General features: G+C 47.4%; 1 protein-coding gene and 1 long non-coding RNA gene across 3 annotated transcripts in view; one reads left to right on the forward strand and one right to left on the reverse strand.

The window, feature by feature from the left end:
* The first annotated feature begins 2,422 nt into the window (after window positions 1–2,422).
* Window positions 2,423–7,787, forward strand: LOC139085167 (uncharacterized). Its single transcript, XR_011543253.1, has 2 exons — window positions 2,423–2,592; window positions 7,592–7,787. It is a non-coding gene; the product is annotated as an uncharacterized lncRNA (long non-coding RNA).
* A 1,273-nt stretch (window positions 7,788–9,060) lies between these two features.
* The window catches only part of COL22A1 (collagen type XXII alpha 1 chain), a 293,252-nt gene continuing 284,437 nt past the window's right edge, over window positions 9,061–17,875 (reverse strand). For both annotated transcript variants that reach the window (XM_070631019.1, XM_070631018.1), the window contains 4 exons: window positions 16,978–17,044; window positions 14,182–14,364; window positions 12,239–12,316; window positions 9,061–10,258 (listed from right to left, as the gene is read on the reverse strand). In XM_070631019.1, coding sequence (XP_070487120.1) covers window positions 10,071–10,258; window positions 12,239–12,316; window positions 14,182–14,364; window positions 16,978–17,044 — 516 coding nt within the window. In that variant the 3' untranslated portion in view covers window positions 9,061–10,070. The remainder of the gene's footprint in view (window positions 10,259–12,238; window positions 12,317–14,181; window positions 14,365–16,977; window positions 17,045–17,875) is intronic.

Genomic DNA, 17,875 nt, shown 5'->3' on the forward strand with positions numbered 1-17,875 from the left:
CCCTACACAGAGAAAAGCCCTCGACAAGCACGCACTTCATCAAACAAAGCTAAGAGCCTCCTTTCACCAGAGGGCAAAGAGACTCTTACCTAACTCTGCAACAAACTCCTTTAGACTTCAGGGGAAAAAGAGCAAATTGTACAGCTCTGGGCTAGTAAAGAAAGTATTATGCTTCTTACATCCTTGTGCAATGAGTGGGAGGGCTGGAGGGCAAGCCAGGAGTGGGTGCTCCAACCACTCAGAGCTTCTCCCCAGGAGGGAACTCCTGCTCCAGGCAGGGAGAGTCTTCCCTGCTAAAGAAATCCCCAGGTCTCTGCCACGACGGCCCAGAGAACTGAGGCTGGCTCGGCTTGGGCTCCAAGCACACAGGAGTGAAAACAGGGCCTGGGAAGCTTTTTGGAGAGGGGCTGTCCTGGAGGGGCGTCTAAGAGAGAGCAGAGGTGAGGGGAGGGGGCAGGTACTGGGAGGCAGAGGGGAGAGAGGCGGAGGGAGGAGAGCCAGGGGAAGATTAAGAGAAAGCCCAAGGCTGGGCAAACCCAGTAATGTGAAAAATGTCAGGCTGAAAATGTATAAAGAGAAAGAGAAAAGTAGAGGGAGAGAGACTGAAAAGGGCAGAGAGACACCAAGAGAGCCAAAAACACAGAGACAGACTGAAAAGGTGGGGAGAAAGGGGCAGAATTTGTCAGAGACAAGGGAATTGATAGAGATAAAGAAGAGAGACAGAGGGAGAGGCAGAGAGTGAGAGACACAGAAAGGGGGAGAGTCAGAGATGGGGAGAGCAAGCAAACCAGAGAGGAGGTAAGAGGATGACAAGGAGGGAGGGGGAGGCAGAGAGTAGTCAAGGATGAGCAGAGGAAGGGAGGGAAGGATGAGATGGGAAACAAAACCCTGGGAGCCCCATCTTGGAGAGAAATGATGAAGCAAAGAGTCAGAGATGGAGACGGGGAGGTAAAGGGAGCAGTGTAAGAGAGAGGGAAGGAAGGGAGGGAGTGAGGAAAAGGAGAGAGCCAGCTGAGAGCAGAGGGGAGGGAGAAGAGCAGGAAGGGAACAAGAACGAAGGAGCAGCAGGCAGGAGAGGATGCACATGGCCACTGCGGAGGGCGAGGGAAGGACCAGCTCTCAGCAGCATGTCTGGTGATGCTGCCCTGCAAAGGGCAGCTGTCATCCCTCCCCTGCACTTCCAAGTTCCCTGATGAAATTACGTCTCTCTCGGTTCTGGTTCTGATTCTAGAGAAGAACAAGGAGAGGGAAGCTCCCACAGAGAGTAGTCTGGGAGCTGATTTCACCTTTTCTCTCTGAATAGAGAGAAAGGCAGAGTTGGGAGTGGTCATCCAGCTCCATGGCCAGAGGATGCCCACGTCACTCTCCAGCCTCCCTTCAGGACCAGCACCAGAAAACGCCTGGCCTTCTAGTAAGCTGAGCCCTGAGATTCCCCAGTCTAGCTTCTTCAAGGCCCCAGAGGCCTGGGCAGGCGCCTCAACTCATTTCTCCCCCACCAGAGGGTGTGCAGGTTCCTGTTCATCTCAACAGGTTCCCATCAAAATCAGACCACTCTTGTTCCTTGAAAACAGGGCTGAAAAACAGAATGGAAAGATCCGCAGTGTGGTGTCTTGCAGAAAAGAGGTGGTGGGGTTACTGGACGCAGGAGTGAAAATGAAGCACCCCATGGCTGCTGCTTGGGGTGGCTGGGTAGGAGGAGAAGCTGGGCACCACAGCCCATGTTTCTGACAGAACTCGACTGCTGACTGATTGTTGTTGACCTCATGCCTCTAGTAGCCACGTACTTACTATAAAAATGAGGCTAAAACACCTGCCCCCGACATGAGGGTTGTGAGAGAAACTGTGCATGCTCCACACACAGCAGGCACAATGACTGGCAGATGGTAATGTTTTTATTTTTATTGTAGCGTTTTCCAGAATATCTATAGGTTCTATCTTTCATAGCACTAATGAAATTAAATTGTAAAGCCCGTTTCCCTGTGTGTCTGTCTCCATGTGCGTGGCCCCAGAAGAGTGCTGTGGAGTTAATTATATACCATTCCCTCTAGACTGTGACACCCACGAGAATGGGTCTGTATCCTGTTCACCTTGTTGTCCCCAGCCCCTGGCGCCATGTCTGCTGAGCTTAAAAGAGTGAGCAGCCATCTGGGAGTGGACACGTGTCTTCCAACCCTGTCTCAGCCACGTCCTTTGTCTGTTGTATCTCCGTCCGCTGAGACCATTGGGGAATAAGACCTGCTCTGAAAGGCAGCCAGCTCAGTAATCCCTGCCAAGTTCTCCATTCTTCCCAGACTACAGGAAACATTCCAGAAGGCAACCAAGGTGAGCCAGGGCTGGAGAACCTCAAAAACGTCTCCATAGCAACAGCTTGTCCTGTCGGACACAAAGAATCTTGGTTAATTATGCAGTCAAAGGTCAAATTGTCAGGATGAGACCTCCTTGCATGTGCACCTCTCAGAAGAGGGCTGGCATCCTCATTTTCACTCCATTTCTCGAACCTCAGGGTTATAAGAGGCGAAGACAATAACCGACAACTCCCTAGGAGGACAGCTTGTAGGAATGGGAAATTGGTCTGGCAATGGTCTGCGTCAGGTATTGCTTTGTTTTATGCACCTTTTCAGGTCTCAAATGTCTTGATGTCAGAAACATCTCTTCCTTCACATTCTCTCCCTTCCCAGATGAACCTCCCAGCCAGTGCCATGGTTTCCGACTGCTTTAATAACTTACTATTTACAGCCACACATGGTACACTCATAACCCTGACTTCACAAAATAGCATCACAAAAGGAACATGAAGATAGATTTTCCCAATTGGAAAGAAAAGAAAAGGCAGAGAAACAGAATGATTGCCCCACTGCACCTCCCCAGCCATGTCAAAATGAGCCAGAAAGGCACTCCCTCTTTTTAATAATTTAATAAATGGTATTCCTTTTCCCAGGGAAGCGTTTTTAAAAATACACGTCTAGTTTGTCCTCTGTGTATAGCCAGGAGAATGTACTTACTCCTTAGAAAGCACTGGTGGGGAATAGACAAAGTCAGCTCCGACCATGGCCGCAGTTTGCGGGCCCCCTGGTCCCTCAGCGTGATCCTCCAAGGGAGCTGGAGAAGTGAGCAAGTGTATGTGATGTTGGGCAGGTGGGCTCACCCCTCTGACATGGTTTCCTGATGACTGTGGGGCAAAGAGCCATGCCCAGCCCTGTGTAGGTGTGTTGCAAGGAATAAATGATAAAACCTAAAGGAACATCCTTTGAACAACATGTAAAGTCACTATTTGGTCTGAAAGGAAGGATTTCTGTACTAGGATTTAAGTAAACAAATGAGCAAGGTTGACTCAATTGCTCTTAAAGGATGACAAACGGGAAGATTGTAAAGGATGGACCAGTTTACCCTGCTTTTATGTGTCAACTAACATTACCATGGTAATCATTGCACAATATATACTTATATCAAACTGTTACACTGTACATCTCAAACTTACACAAGGTTATGTGTCAATTATATCTCAATAAAGCTGGAAGAAAAAAAATTGAGCCTCACACAAATCCTGTGAAGTACCTGTTAATTCCATTTAACAGAGGAGGAAACTGACACTAAGCGTATTCAGTTCTTCAGCTGAGATCCCCAGGTTTGTACTGTAGAGTGTGTAAGGCAGCAGGGGGCCTGCTCACCAGCACAGCTCCATAAGGACCTGAGTGAGGCAAATTAACAACTGAATAGGGGCAGCTCAGCCCTGCAGCCTGTCTGAACTCAATCAGGGGGAGTTCTTGCAAATCCTGGCTCATAGAAGCCAGGGGTTGAGGGCTTCTGATCAAGGATCCTCCAACCTGCCCTCAACAAGAAACCAGAGTCATGCCCTGAGTGGAGGGCAAAGCGATTCCTGAGCCAAGACCAATATGGCGGGCTTCCACTCTTCCCTTTCCTCCATCTGGAAGAGAGTGAGTTTTTATCAGCCCCACACAGGAGAAGCTCTGTATCCCAAACACACCCAGAAGTCTTCGGGAAGCCCCTGGTCTCAGTCATCCTTTATTGAACACCTACTGTGTGTCTATTGAGCATCTGTGCCAGGCACCAAGACTTCTCCTTCTGGGGCACAGAATCAACACTCTCTGCACCTTCCTTGGGGCATTCCAAGAAAAGAAGTGAAGGTTGCAGAGATGGGTCCTCTGGCTGCAACAGCTGGCAGGTGGAAAGTAAATGTTGGCTGGAAAATGCTGGAGACAGCAGCTTTGAGCCCAACTCTGGGACACTTATGTGGGTTATCTGTTCATTCCAAACACACAGCTGCATTGTCAGATGATAAAGATGAAGGATCTCATCTTTGCAGGTCTTAAAATCTTCAGGAGTGTTGGAGTCTGGCCAAGTTCTGGGTTTGTCTACACCCTGAGCCTCTGGGCTTGGGTTGAAGTAACTGTTACTCTGGAAACTGGTCTGGCATGAGGCAACCAGGCTGCTCAGGCTGAGAGGGGTAGGGTGGAGGTTTTCAGACCCCACAGGGCTGAGAATCTCTTGCGGAGACTTTTCAAAACAAATTACTAATATCATCCCCCAGAGATTGTGATTCAGTGATTCTGGAGCAGGTCCTAGAATTTATAGTGTTAAAAGCAAAGTTTCTCTGTAAAATTTGATCATCTGGCATATTGGGGGTTCACTGAACATATGGGATGAAGTTTGTACCCAAATACTTTGTACCCCATGGTTATAATTTTGAGGGAAATCACTCTTTCTTTCTGAGCCTCATTTTTCCCATTTGTTAAAAAAAATCAGGATTTGAACTACACCAGGGGTTCACAGATGTGGGAATTGTGAACTGGGAGTTTTGCGTTTTTTTTAAACCTTGGGAACTGATATGAAGATACTAGAGCCCAGTCTTTATTTTGGCAGGTAAGGATATAAAACACAAACATACAAATAACTATTACTCTCTCCTTCCCCTCACACATATTCTTTCTCTCATAGTATAAGACCTTAAAAAAACCCTAAAAGTTAAATGCTAGAAATTAGCCAGATCCCAGTCTCAGAATGAAAGACCATCCTTTAAATGGGACATACTGGTTGTGGCCTTCTGCGCAGCTCACCCCACTGGATCCTGGCCCCATCGGGCTTGGACCAGTGACCACCGCACCCTGGACTAGCGGCAGGGAAGCCCCGGCCCGTGACTGCCAGGATGGCTTCTGACTCTGATTAGCAGTGATTTTCTAGACATTCCTGGTCCTTGTTTGCAATGTTCTTTCATGCCGGGACATCCTCCACTCTGCATTTCACAATGCCCTGGACAAGCTTAAATTCCATCTTCTTGGTGAACAGTACCCTCCACGCACCCTGCCCACCCCAGGCAGGCCCCATCTTGGACACCAGATATACCACCTGGTAGCCTATTGTAGAGCTTGGCCTGAGGCCCTTGTGCTGTGCTATCCACCCCTGTCACCAGATGACTACTCCTTGGGGGCAGGAGCTACCCCCTGACACATTTGTGCCCTAGTGCTGTGCATAGCAGATGTTAGGACAAAGGTCTGTGGGAAGTCCCCCTGCATCTGATGGTGCTTGTACGATCTAGAACTTTCCGACTCCACTCTCTCAATACCCTGGGATTTCTATTTGACACTTAGTTTAGGGCTCTCACTGAAGTGGCTCTGGCCCTGTCCTTCACTCATTCGCTGGGACTTCATTCACACATTGGGTGACACCGAAGCTAACAGCCTCTCACGGCCACACTAAAGGGAGAAAAGCTCCAGTCCTGTCATATGGCCCTTGACAGCATCCTGTCCCACCTCACTGAATACATCATACTCTTCCTGGGCTCAGAGGAGGCCTTTAGCATTCGAAGATCATGGCAGTGAATTGAGGATGCACGGCTAACTTAGACATCCTGAACCTAAACTTTGCCCCTCCTATGGGAGGCAGGGGACATCTGAGCCCTGAAGAGTCACCTATGAATGGGTGCTCCTTCCCTAAATGGCTTCTGGATTTTGTATTTTGGGAACCATTATAACCAAAATGCAGAATAACCAGTCCTGAAGAGGTGGGGAAGGAGTGGAGAGATGTGCTTGCTACTATGTGCTGAAAGATCCCAGTAAGCCATGAGAAAGAGAAGAAAAACAAACATCCTTGAACTGAAAGTGAGCTCTGATCTCAGAAGCAAAGAAAATAAAGAGTGGCCTGGGGTGGGGATGCTTTTCTATGCTGACGAAGAACCGAGTTTCTCATCTGAGTTGCCCAGGATGATGACTGACTGGGTGGGACCCCCAGATCTCAGCACTGATGACATTACCAGCACTCATGTCAAAAGACTCTGCAAGGTGAGCAGGGGCCCAGGCAGGTAAATGCAAGTGTGAGGTTAGGACAGGCCTCCTGGAGACTGCGCCTTACCCTGCATGCTGGGCAAGCAGCTGTCATGTAAACTAGACATAACACAATAACAGCTGATGGCAAGCGAGGGTGCCTCCACCCTGGTGGTCCTGGGGACTGTCCCAGGTGACTGGAAATGGCCAACTGACTTGCCCCAGCACAGAGCTCCTGTGCATGCCTGCTCCACATTTGCTGTGAGAACGTGGGCCAGGCCCATGCCCCTTGGATGCTCCAATGTCCTGGTCTATAGAAGAGTTGCATTGGCTCAGGAATCCTGTGTTCACAAGGGACTGTCTGTGGAGATCTACCACAATGTGATTTCCCTGAAAGCAGAGGCTGATCCAAGGACACGGGAGCACGTAGTTTATCTGGGAGACTGAGGCAGGGAAGCAGGGACAGCCATAAGAATGCATTATCAAGCCGGTCATTGTTGTGGGCTGTTAGGGCCCCATTGCCCCGGGGACAGTCCAAGAAACCACATGAATTGCACCTCAGAATGACCTTTCCAGAGTGAGGGAGGCTGGAGGCCTTTCACCTGTGGCCTCCATCCCCCACTGACTGAGGGTCACCGCGAGGGGAGTTAAGTCTCCTACACTTCTGGGCAGAAAAGCCTTCCAGGGCAGTGGAGAGAACCGTGAGGCCAAAGAGTGGAGAAACACTGTGATGGACACTTGAGGTGGGACTCTGGCCCCATGCACAGGACTGTACACTCTAGGGGCGCTGGAATCAGGGTAGTACCAAAGAAATGCAATGTGAACATGAAAAACATCTGCTTTCCAAAGCACAAAGAGAAGCAATCTGAACTTTCCTGGTTGGGGGGCACTGAAGCCCCCCTGTTTTATCCCTCTCTCCTCCTGGTAACTGGCAAGGCCCCTCCAGAATGCCCAGGGCTCTCAGAGAAGAAGTTTAAAAACACTATTGTGACATTTCTCTTAACCCATATCTCTGACTTTCTATGGTCCTCAGTCCTGAGATCATGAGCATCATCAGTATGAGCAGCACATCGATCAACATGACCCAAAGAGCCCATCAGAATGGGTGGAGTGCTCGGATGTTCCTCTCTGGATAAGGACTTGTCCTGTCAAGGCTGATGGATGTTTTCTAGGGAAAGGAAAATGTCCTGTCTTCTGAGTCCACTCCCCAATCTCCTCCCCCCACATACTTCCATTGTCTACCATTTTAATATAATTTAATTGGAAACTATCAAAATACTCAATGCTGCTGATTCTTTTATCCCTGTTTTCAGGAACCCATCAAGCCCTGTGCTGGGAATGAGTACAGTTGATGCATCCATCCTGCTGTTCACAGACACAGCCACTCCCAGCCATACCGGGAAGAGAAGGTGTCCAAGATCCCAGAAGAGGAATGCCCATGGCCCTTCTCGCTCCCACTCAAGTGTCTGAGAACCCCAATAATCAAAACAGCCTTCGGTCTTACCCAAATCCTTCTTTCTGTTGGCTAAAACCCTTCTTCCAGCTCCATTCTTAGTGCATACGATAAACAGCTTAAAATACAAGAGCAAGATGAAATGTGAAGAGAAAAAAACTTTCAGGGCATCAGAGAAATGGATTCTCCCCAGGGCTCTGTGGTCTGAGATGGGCTTTCTTTGTGCCTCAGTTTCCTTTTAGATAGAGCACTATTTTTCAAACTGTAGGTTGCAACCCATTAGGGGGTCATGACATCTATCTAGTGGGCTATGAAGCATTTTTTTCAATGAAATAGAATAGTAATGTTAAAGGGCATTGTGTGTGGTCAGGATAAATATCATATCGTCAAAATCTTCTTGTTTTATATTTACGTATGCATTTACTGAGTCACAAAGAAATTGTAATTCTTGCCGTGAATCATGGTCAAAACTTTCTAAGTCCCTGGACTGGAGGATTTCTAAGGTGCCTGTGATTGTTTCTTCAAATGGAAAAGGATATTCCGATAACATCCATGTGTCTTATACACTTGTGAGAATACACTGAGATGGTAAATATGAGAAGGCTCAGGAAGGAGGTCGTCTCCTTCTGCACCGACAGGCACTGCTTCCTTTGGATCCTGACACCCATCAAACACCAGAACCAGCACCAACCGACTGAGCAAGAGGAGTAGGTCTTAGATCCTATTTTAAAATCATTGCAATAATAATTTTCTACACATGGAAACTTCCAACATCTTTGGATGTTTGTACTCCTGGTTCCCAAATCAATTAGAAGTATCTAGTATGGAGGTGATAAAAAGAAGGGGCTTGATAAGCATATGCTACCTTAGTCTGTGAGTGGGGACTGCTTGGGTGATGAATAAATGAAAGGATAAGTCAATCAACTAATCAGTCAAGACATGAACGAATGCTGAAAGAGTATTCTTTTAGACTACTGTTAAATTACCCGGCCTCTGGACGCACCTTGGCAGGATGAGGCCCTGAGTCTTGCTGAAACCAACTTGCCACCTTGCCTCACTCTTTCCCCGCTTTGATCCTGCATAAACATGCACATCCAAATGACTTCATCCGTAATGTAAAATGTAGAGTGGTCCCAACGATGGGTATGATAATGAATTGCCTGGAACTAGCGTAGCCACGCATGCTCACCCACCCACCTGTGCATTCAGCACACGGACTGGACATGTGGCTCTGCGCTAGGCCTCCCAGAGGAAAATGATTCATCCCAGTCCTTGAGGGGTCACATGCAGATGGATGAAGGAGATAAGAAAGGAGTCATCACGTGGAACTGAGGAGAAGGAAACTAGGATTTATTGAGCACCTTTTCATGCCAGGCATGTCACATGCACACATACGCTCAATGCAATTTATTTCAGAGGCAGAATCCTGGAGGCACAAATTTGCCAATTCTGGCCAGTGCCCTAGCCAATTGTCCACCATCAGGAAAACATGGGAGTGGTCACCAGACCCCTTATTTTACAATTAAAGTGAGTGAAACCAACAGTGAGGAGCTTGAAGGAGTCCTATCCAAAGCTTAGAAGCCAAATTAACTCTCAGGGGTGCTTTCTCCATACCAGCTTCCCCATCTTTGGCCTAGACACAGGATTCCATGAAGCTTTGCCAACCCAAGTGCTATTATTTCACTTCTGTAAGCTTGAAACATCAAGGTGGCCACATTTGCTCCCAAAGGACCAACTGTGTCCTCTTTGTGTGCACTTTCCATCAGGAGGCACAAACATTCTTCATGTCTGCAAATTCTTTCTCTTCCTGCTTCACTTGTCTCTCCTGGGAAGTGGTGACTTCTGGATAGTTTCACCCTGGGTGACTTCTGGGCACGACCAATAATAGTAACTCTTTGCATTTTCTTAAAGTTTCCTTTTGAGGAAAGAGGTCAAGTTGGCAAGTGTCTGGTCAGTGTTTCATAGCACCAAGAGTTTTCTTAAAGGGGGCGGCTACACTTCAGATCGGGGCTGTCAGAAGAACCAAGAAAAACAATGCACTGTCCCACAAATCAAGTTTTCCCAACTTGAGAGGAGAGGGGAAAAATCTCACAAAGCATTATCATAGGAAATAATAATAATAATAATTAACAATAATAATAATATTAATAATAATCTGACCGACCGGCAGCATCTGTTGGTTTTAATAATTTTGAGGTCTCTCAAGAAAATAAACAAAAGCAAATGATAAAAGAAAGAAAAAACACATGGCTGAAGTGTTTCAAGACCTCTGGCTTCCCATCAGGCTCTGAGTTCAAGTTTCAGAAATCCACCGCCATCTCCTGGTGTTCCAGAATCTTCTAGGGGCCCTTCACATTACCAGGTCGGGCAGCGAGGTTGGCAAAGTAGGCACACTGAGAGGGGTCACACTGGCCAGGGGGTCCAGGTGGGCCAGGGGGCCCAGGATGTCCAGCTGGTCCTGTCTCCCCTTGAGGGCCGGGATGCCCAGGAAGCCCATCTTTAGCATAGCCAGGTTCCCCGGGTTGACCTGGCCCAAGGAGGAAAAGATACAGTAGTTGGTTGAAGGTCCTTCTGGAGAAAATGAGCCCTGCTTTCACTGCTTCCTTCAGTGTGAACAGAGGACTTGAAACATCCTCAGAGAGACTATCCCATGGTCTGCGGGCTCTGCCCTGAGTGATTAGAATGGTCCACTTGGACACTGGGTAGCAGGAGCACCTTAATCTACAGGAGAAGGGGTTGTCCTAACTGTTTGGACATATACAGTAATCAGAGTGCCATTGGAGGGAAGTAAACAAGGGCAGGCCAGGTAGGGAACGTGTTCTCCATAATGAGATGAATGAGAAACCAGGCCATCTATGTTCTTATAGGTTCTAGGAGATGCGTCTGAATTGGAAGTGGGAGGCCAAGTCCTCATCGTTAACCACGAGCCCCAATTCAACTGTCTTTAGAGGCAGCTAGTGACATTCCATTATTGTCCCAAATATTCTATAGTTTCTAAGCTTTATCTACATGTTAAATTTGAACCATATACTTGGACTACATTAATCTATTCTGCAATCGTAGTCAAAGACTTTGTAAGTAGGATGTGACTGACACTTAGATAGCCCCAAATTTAGACCCAGACAATATTACCTATAGACAAACTTCTACGCCTCCACCTATTAAGCATCATAATATCATGCATAATCAACCAATCTCTCTTTCTGTCTTGGCAACTGAGAAGCTCAGGGCTAAGTGCTGGAGTTAGTCCTACCAACGATAATGCTTCTTAAGTCTTGGCAATCACCATGTTAGAAAATCTGAGTCCCCTTATAAAATAAACAAATGTAGACTTTTCCCTTTAAAAGATCTTTAGACGTTTCATGAAGTCTAAGATTCACGAATGCTGTGGTAGTAGTTATTTTATCTATAGTCCTGCATAGACCGAGTTTTGAGACCAGCAGTGTTATTCCTTCCTTCATCTAGGAACCACTGGAGTAGGGTCACTATCTCAGCCTCATACCGGTGCAGTAGTTTGCCCCTTCTAAATGGTTTCTGTTCTGCCTTTTAATCTTTATTTGAAATTGCCTTACTTTAAAAATATTCTTAATAAGTTATTGGAAAGTAAGTAAACTGTCAAAAATAAATATTTATAATGTATTTCTAGTTATCTTCTCATGAGGATAACAATACATGTCCAAAGTAGGAAATTTAAAAAATCAAGAGGATACAAATACTAAAATTGAAATTATCTACAGGCCTGATATTAAGAAATGATCTCAGGTAACCATATCAACTAGAATTAAATAAAAATGGAAGCCTCAGTGAGGTGGAGTTTGCTAACAATTAGTCTAGTTTCTTCCACCCTCTACTTCTACACCTCATCTTGGGACGTCATACTGCTCCAATCTAGGGATCTTCCCATGCAGCCACTAGGTAGGATAACCAGCTTGTCCAGGTTTTTAAACTGGAGCCCCCTCAGCCCCAGACAAGCCAGGAGTGTTGGCCACTCTGCCTCTCGGCCAGCATTCCCCAAAATGCGTGCTAAGAAACAGGAATGGGGTATGAACAAGCGCATCGTGAAAGAAAAAGGGTTCCACCATCAAGTGAGTTTGGGAAATGCTGGCTTAAACAAAATAAACATTATTTTTTTACCCAAGGGGCCTCAGCACATGTAAGAAGTTAACATGCACTAGGAATGACTAAAATGGAGACCGGTTCCCAGGACTGTCCAGACTTATTTACCCCAAATTAGCTTTGGTCAGGACCATGTCATAGGATTTTTAATTCCCGGGATACTCTTCGAGAACTCATGGGATATACTGCAGTTTTCTTAGCACGTCAAGAAGCTGGCACTTTAGAAAGATTTAATGAAAACAAGTCAGTGTTCTTGTCTCCTCGTCAGTTAAACCTAATCCTTTCTCCCGGCTGTTCCTGAGCCTGTGGCGGTCCGGGAGGAGAGCCCCTGTGTGTTTCTCACCCATGGTGCAGGGCCACCCTCACCCTGAGGCTCCCACACCATGCCTACCTGGGATCCCAGGAGGCCCCATCTCGCCTCGGAGGCCAACTCCAGGTGCACCCGGGTCACCTTTGGCTCCTCGCTCCCCTGGGGAGAAAAACATGACCTTTGGTGGTGGAGACCCACGATGAGCGCAGAGACAGGGGTCCCACCCTGCAGGAGGGGCAAGGCCAGCACTGTGCTGCTGCAGCCTTTCCCTCAGAGCCACCCTTACTCACACACACGCCACAAGTGGACCCCTAATTCCTGTTCACACACTCACTCACATACACTGACACACACAAACACTCCCACGTAGAAATACACACGTGAACATCAAAATAAATGGACATTCCCTCCTAAACTCATATTCAAATACACAGATTTACTTGTAAATATTCACTCCAGTGCATAACTTCTCAATTACACACACACATATGCACACTCACACACATATTAGCAAATGTATGCATACACCCTTATACACACACACAGACACACTCAGACACAGGGCCCAAGTGCACACACCCACACACTCTCTCCATACGTACACACATGTTCACATACATCCACTCACACATGTCTACACTTCCCCAGTTTCTCAAAGCATTTTACCAGACCCTTTTTCAAGAAGGAACTGGGTGATGAGCAAATTTAGCACCCTAGGTCATACGGGCGTATACCTAAGACATGGCTCTACTCTCAGGAAGCCCGAAATCTAGTAAGATTGATGGAACAGGAGGGCACAGACAGCATTCGAATATGAAGCAGAATGTGATAAGTACCATGATAGGAATTTCACACCACAACAGATGTTCAGAGGAGAGAGGGTCCATTGCCTCTGGGAGGATAGTTAAGATTATATTGGAGCTAATACTGTACAGATTTGATTAAACTATCTCTCTCAACTTCTTTTTTTCATCATTCACTTTTTTTTTTGGCCACATTGTTTCCAGAATATCTCCGATATGCAATGTTATATTTTCTTTTGTAATCCAAATTGAAATTTTGCAAGTTCATAGAGACTGTAGACCATTCTTATTTATTTTTATAATTATTACATTTGGTCACTATTCTGTCACAGTCTGATGTTTTCCATACTTTATGCTTTCTTATGGCCATTTATTTCATGAATTTTGTTTTATGAAGCAATATAGGCAGGACTTACATATAAATTTAATAAAAAGTTCAGTAAGGACAAACATTGCAGGGAATAAATGAATGAATAAAGAATTCAGGAAGAGAAGACTGAAAGAAGATGTTAGGGTCTGCAATTTCCCTAACCCCAAGGCTCTAAGTGGAGATGAAGCCACACCCCGTGCTTCTTTGCCCAGCCCATGTTTATTTCTCACCAGAGAGAGGAGTGAATGACCAGCTTGGTGAGTATGGCTTCAGACCCTTCCTCGCTGTCACATCTGTCTGCCCGCAGAGAGAGTGCGATCTGACCTGCTGCGACCATGCATTAGGTGAAGTGGGACCAGCGCTGCCCAGGAGGAGAGACTCACCTGTCCAGACCACTATGTCCAGGTAAGGCACTCTCCCTGAGAGCTGGAGAGGTAGCAGCCATTTTTAGCTGCAGCTCCAAGCCACTTTTTCAAAAAAGCTGGTGTTTAATGCCCATTTACCTGGAGATTAACTGTCTCCCTCCTCAGTTAGTTCTAAGGTCAGAAGGGGAAAGGGGCTTTTTGTATCACTCCCTTGAACTTGAACAGTGGAGATGGAGAGAGAACAAGAGAGCAGGAGGGAACTGATCCAATCTTCCTGGCAGAAGCATAATTTTGCAAAAATGTCAAGTATGAAAACCTCTTATACATATGAAAAAATTATATGATGCCAAAATTCAGGATGTTACCAAGCTACAGGGATGAGAATGGAATAAATTATGCACATGCAGCTGGAGTGTGCGCCTCACACCCCAGCTCCTCAGCCCACCCGCAGTCTACGAAGCACATCTCGTCCAGGTCCTCACTCACCTTTCGGACCTATTGGTCCAGAGGGTCCTTCCAGACCCACCTGCCCGGGCCGTCCTGGCTCCCCCATCAGGCCTGCCCGGCCCGGAAGCCCATCTTTTCCAGGGGGTCCTGGGGGCCCAGGTCTGCCTTGAGATGCCTTCACATGCGCTGGGGGCATCTGGGCCAGGAGGTAGGCGAGTTTGGCTATGGAGCAGGAAAAATAGAGAGGCATTCCATGAAAGAGAGATAAAGGACAAAGGACAGGATGGCAACTCACGGCAAAGCTCAGAAATGGAAAGACATTAACAACCATAGAACAACACCAATATAAACTACACCAGCAGCACACCACTTAGCACGTGTGCAGACTTGTACGTGCCCCTTCTGCCTGGGGTCGGCCACAGGGGCTGACTCAGTTGATGGTAACTATCACTGCCTCTGGAGCCAGGCTGTTGGGCTGGGATCCCAGTGCAGCCACTGCCAGCTGTGCAGCCTTAGGCAGGCCACTTGACCTCTCTTAGCCTTCATTCCGTTTTCTATAAAAGGGAGGCAATGAAATAACAGCTACCCCATTGGGTTGTTGTGACAATGGAGTAATGAGATAATGAGATAAAGCATGCAAAAAAGTGCCTGGCACATGGTAAGTGCTCCGTGGATGCTGGCTGCTCCAATCACAGCAGGACTGACAGCAGTAATAGCAGCATCAGCATCAGCAGCAGTAGACGGACTTGTTGTTGTAGTAATTGAGTTGGGGAAACTGAGGCTGGGGGGGTTGGATTTAAGTGGCTTACACAAAGCTATTTAATGACTTATCTGAAAGTCAAATTCCTCATCTTTAAACCAAAGGGGTAGATATGATGTCATTAATGACCCTTATATGTCTAAAGTATTAAGATTACAGAATTGGTTAAAAAACCCAGAGGTCCAGTTGCTGGCTGCCACATCTTTCTATTGCACTGGGGATGCAGTGTCCATCCAATGGCCCACAAGAGCTGTCTTTGTTTGATATACAGTCACAGATAATCGGGCTAAGCCCCTCATCTCATAAATGATGTGACTGAGCCCAGAGAGACTGGGGTGCTACCCAAGTCCCCTGGGTTTCGGTGGTAAGACCAAGGCAGAGTCAGGGTCTTCTGAGTGTCCCAGTGATTTGCTCCCCTTCTTCTCACACAAGGTGGCAGGAGGATGTGGTGTAGCTCTGAGACCTGTGGAAACCCGCTTAACTTCTCTGAGTCTTGGTTTTCTCATCTTTAAAGCAGACTTGATGCTTCCTCCTCCAAAGGTTGTTTGGAAGAAAGGACTCAGCCCAACAGATGCTCCATCTGAACATGTTCAAGAGAGGTCTTGTCCCTGCTCTTGGGCTGGAAACTTCCCCAGGGCAGAGGCCATTTCTGTCACTGATAAATCTAACACCCAGAAGGCAGAATGTGGAGATCCCCAGACAGGAGACTTCAGGACAGACCCACCCAACGGCATCCACCATTTTAGCCTTTGGTTTTCTTCTTTTCATCACCTCCCTCCCTTTCTCACCCAAAACCCAACTCCTTGCCATCTGCTCCAGGTAATTCTCTTTGGTTCTCCTGTGAAAGGAGATGGAGCATGCTCTCCTGGACACTCCAAGAAGGCTGGGATGAGGGTTACCTTGTTCAATGCTGCATCCCCATACCCAACTCAGAGTCTGACACGTGGTAGGTGCAAGATAACTGTCTGAGACATGACCACATAAACAACTGTGCCCTCCCCTTTGGTCCATCTGTGCCTAGGAATAGTCATAGATTTCTCATCTTCCTTGCCATGGGGTTATCTGTGCCTTTCTTCTCCTAACAGTTTCCATCACCGAGGGAAGTGGGAACATGGTGGTTAAGAGCAAGGATTCTGCAGCAAGGCTGCCTGCTTGTAACCCTGGTCAGACACTTCTTCGGCCTCCAGTGAGTTACTTAGCATCTCTGCTCTTAACAATTGTAGGCGCCCCATGAGATGGGTGGGATGCTTCCTCGAGTTAACATGTGCAAGTGCTCAGAACTCCACCTGACATACGGCAAGCCCTACAAGCTGTCATTATTACTATTACCTGCCTGCCCTTCTCCCTCCCTGAGCATCTGCCATGTACCAGGCTCATGCAAGACTGTGAGATTTGACAATAACTCCAATGCAGTAGGATTAAAGAGGGTTCTAGTTCCTTGAAAGCATTGTGTGTGCCTGCTCCCCACAGGGTCTTCGCACATGCTGTCCCAAAGGACTGAGGTCTCCTGCCTTCTTTCGGCTTTCATGGCCCCTCCTCCAAGAAGCCTTCCCTCATCTGTTCCCTGCCCTCTGAGCTACCTTAGGAACTGTCATCTGTCCTCTTTCGATGCCCTCTGTGCCAAATTAAATCACAGACCTTTTCTTATTGTACTGAAGCCATCTTATCTGTTTCCTTATCCACCTCTTCCCCTGGACTGTGAGTTCTGTGAGGCCCACTGCAGGCCTACCAAAATTGCTTGTTGGTTAGATAAGTGATTGAACGCACAGAATAAATGACTGATCATGGGAGAGCTGGTTCTGTTGATGGTGAGCTGCCCCTACTAGAAGTAATCAAATAGGAGTAATTCAAGCTTCACCACAGAGAAGTTTGGAGAGGGGTCTGTTGTCAGGAAGGCTGGCTGGAGCCTGCACGGTACCCCTTAATCCTGATTTCTATACCTGAGCTGCTCTTTGGGCGCCTTCCCTAAACTGAGTTGCAGAAGTACCAGTAGATGAATAAAAGGACTGCTTCCCAGGCTCTTAAAAGCACCCAGGCCCACATATGACTGGCTATGATAAAGTCCAGCTACTCACTTTCCAGCTGTTTGCTGAGTTCTTCTTGGATGAGCTGCCGGAGAGAGTCCAGCGATGGAGATTCCCCCTAGGAGGAAGGGAAGGTGGAGTTATTTATCTTCCCAGTAACTCTCACCGCCCAAGATCCCTGATGGCTCAGGAAGCCAAGAGGCTCACAGGCAATACCAACCATATGTTCGTACCCCATTTTCCTAGTCCAGTCCATTACACATCTGGACTCACCTTCCCCTTACTCTGTCACCGAGGCAGCATCATCCCATTTTATGTAGCGACCTAGACTTCAGGCTCTCTGAGGCCCCTTCTGCCCCTCCCTCCACACCCTTCCCACTCTTTAGCTGTTACTCCTCCTGCACAAACCATTTTCCGAGGACTGGACCTGGGCTGTCTGCCCCCGAATCTCCCCCTGCCAAAGTCCTGTCAACCTTCAGGGCTCAGCTCACAGGATCAGATTTCATTTGGCTGTTCTGGTTCCCAGGGTCTGGTTTTCCCTGCTGTGTTCTCCTTGGCCCTACACCGGTGTCTGATACAGTCCTGGAGCTTGGTTTGGAGACGCTGATGGATCTGTGGGTCAGAGAAGCAGAGTGCTGCCTCCAGGCTCACACAGTGACATATGACTCTTAGAAGAATCTATGAAAGCGGTTGCACATCATATTGGCTCATCCCTTGTTGTCTGAGTCCTTCAGGGCGGTGTCCAGTCCCCAAGAGTGAAGGTCTTTCTGTGCTCAACTCTGCAGCCCCAGCATCCGGCATGTGGCCCAGCATGAGATGGATTCCATTCCCTTATTCTCTTTATTTTTCTAGTCAGTAATCTTTAATGATAGTCCCAGAATGTCCATTGCTACCCACAGCAGCAGGACTACGAGGACTTAGCAAGGACCCAAGGGGCCTTTGGAAGCCC

This window comes from Equus przewalskii, chromosome 8 (assembly GCF_037783145.1).
Source record: "Equus przewalskii isolate Varuska chromosome 8, EquPr2, whole genome shotgun sequence".
NCBI lineage: Eukaryota > Metazoa > Chordata > Mammalia > Perissodactyla > Equidae > Equus > Equus przewalskii.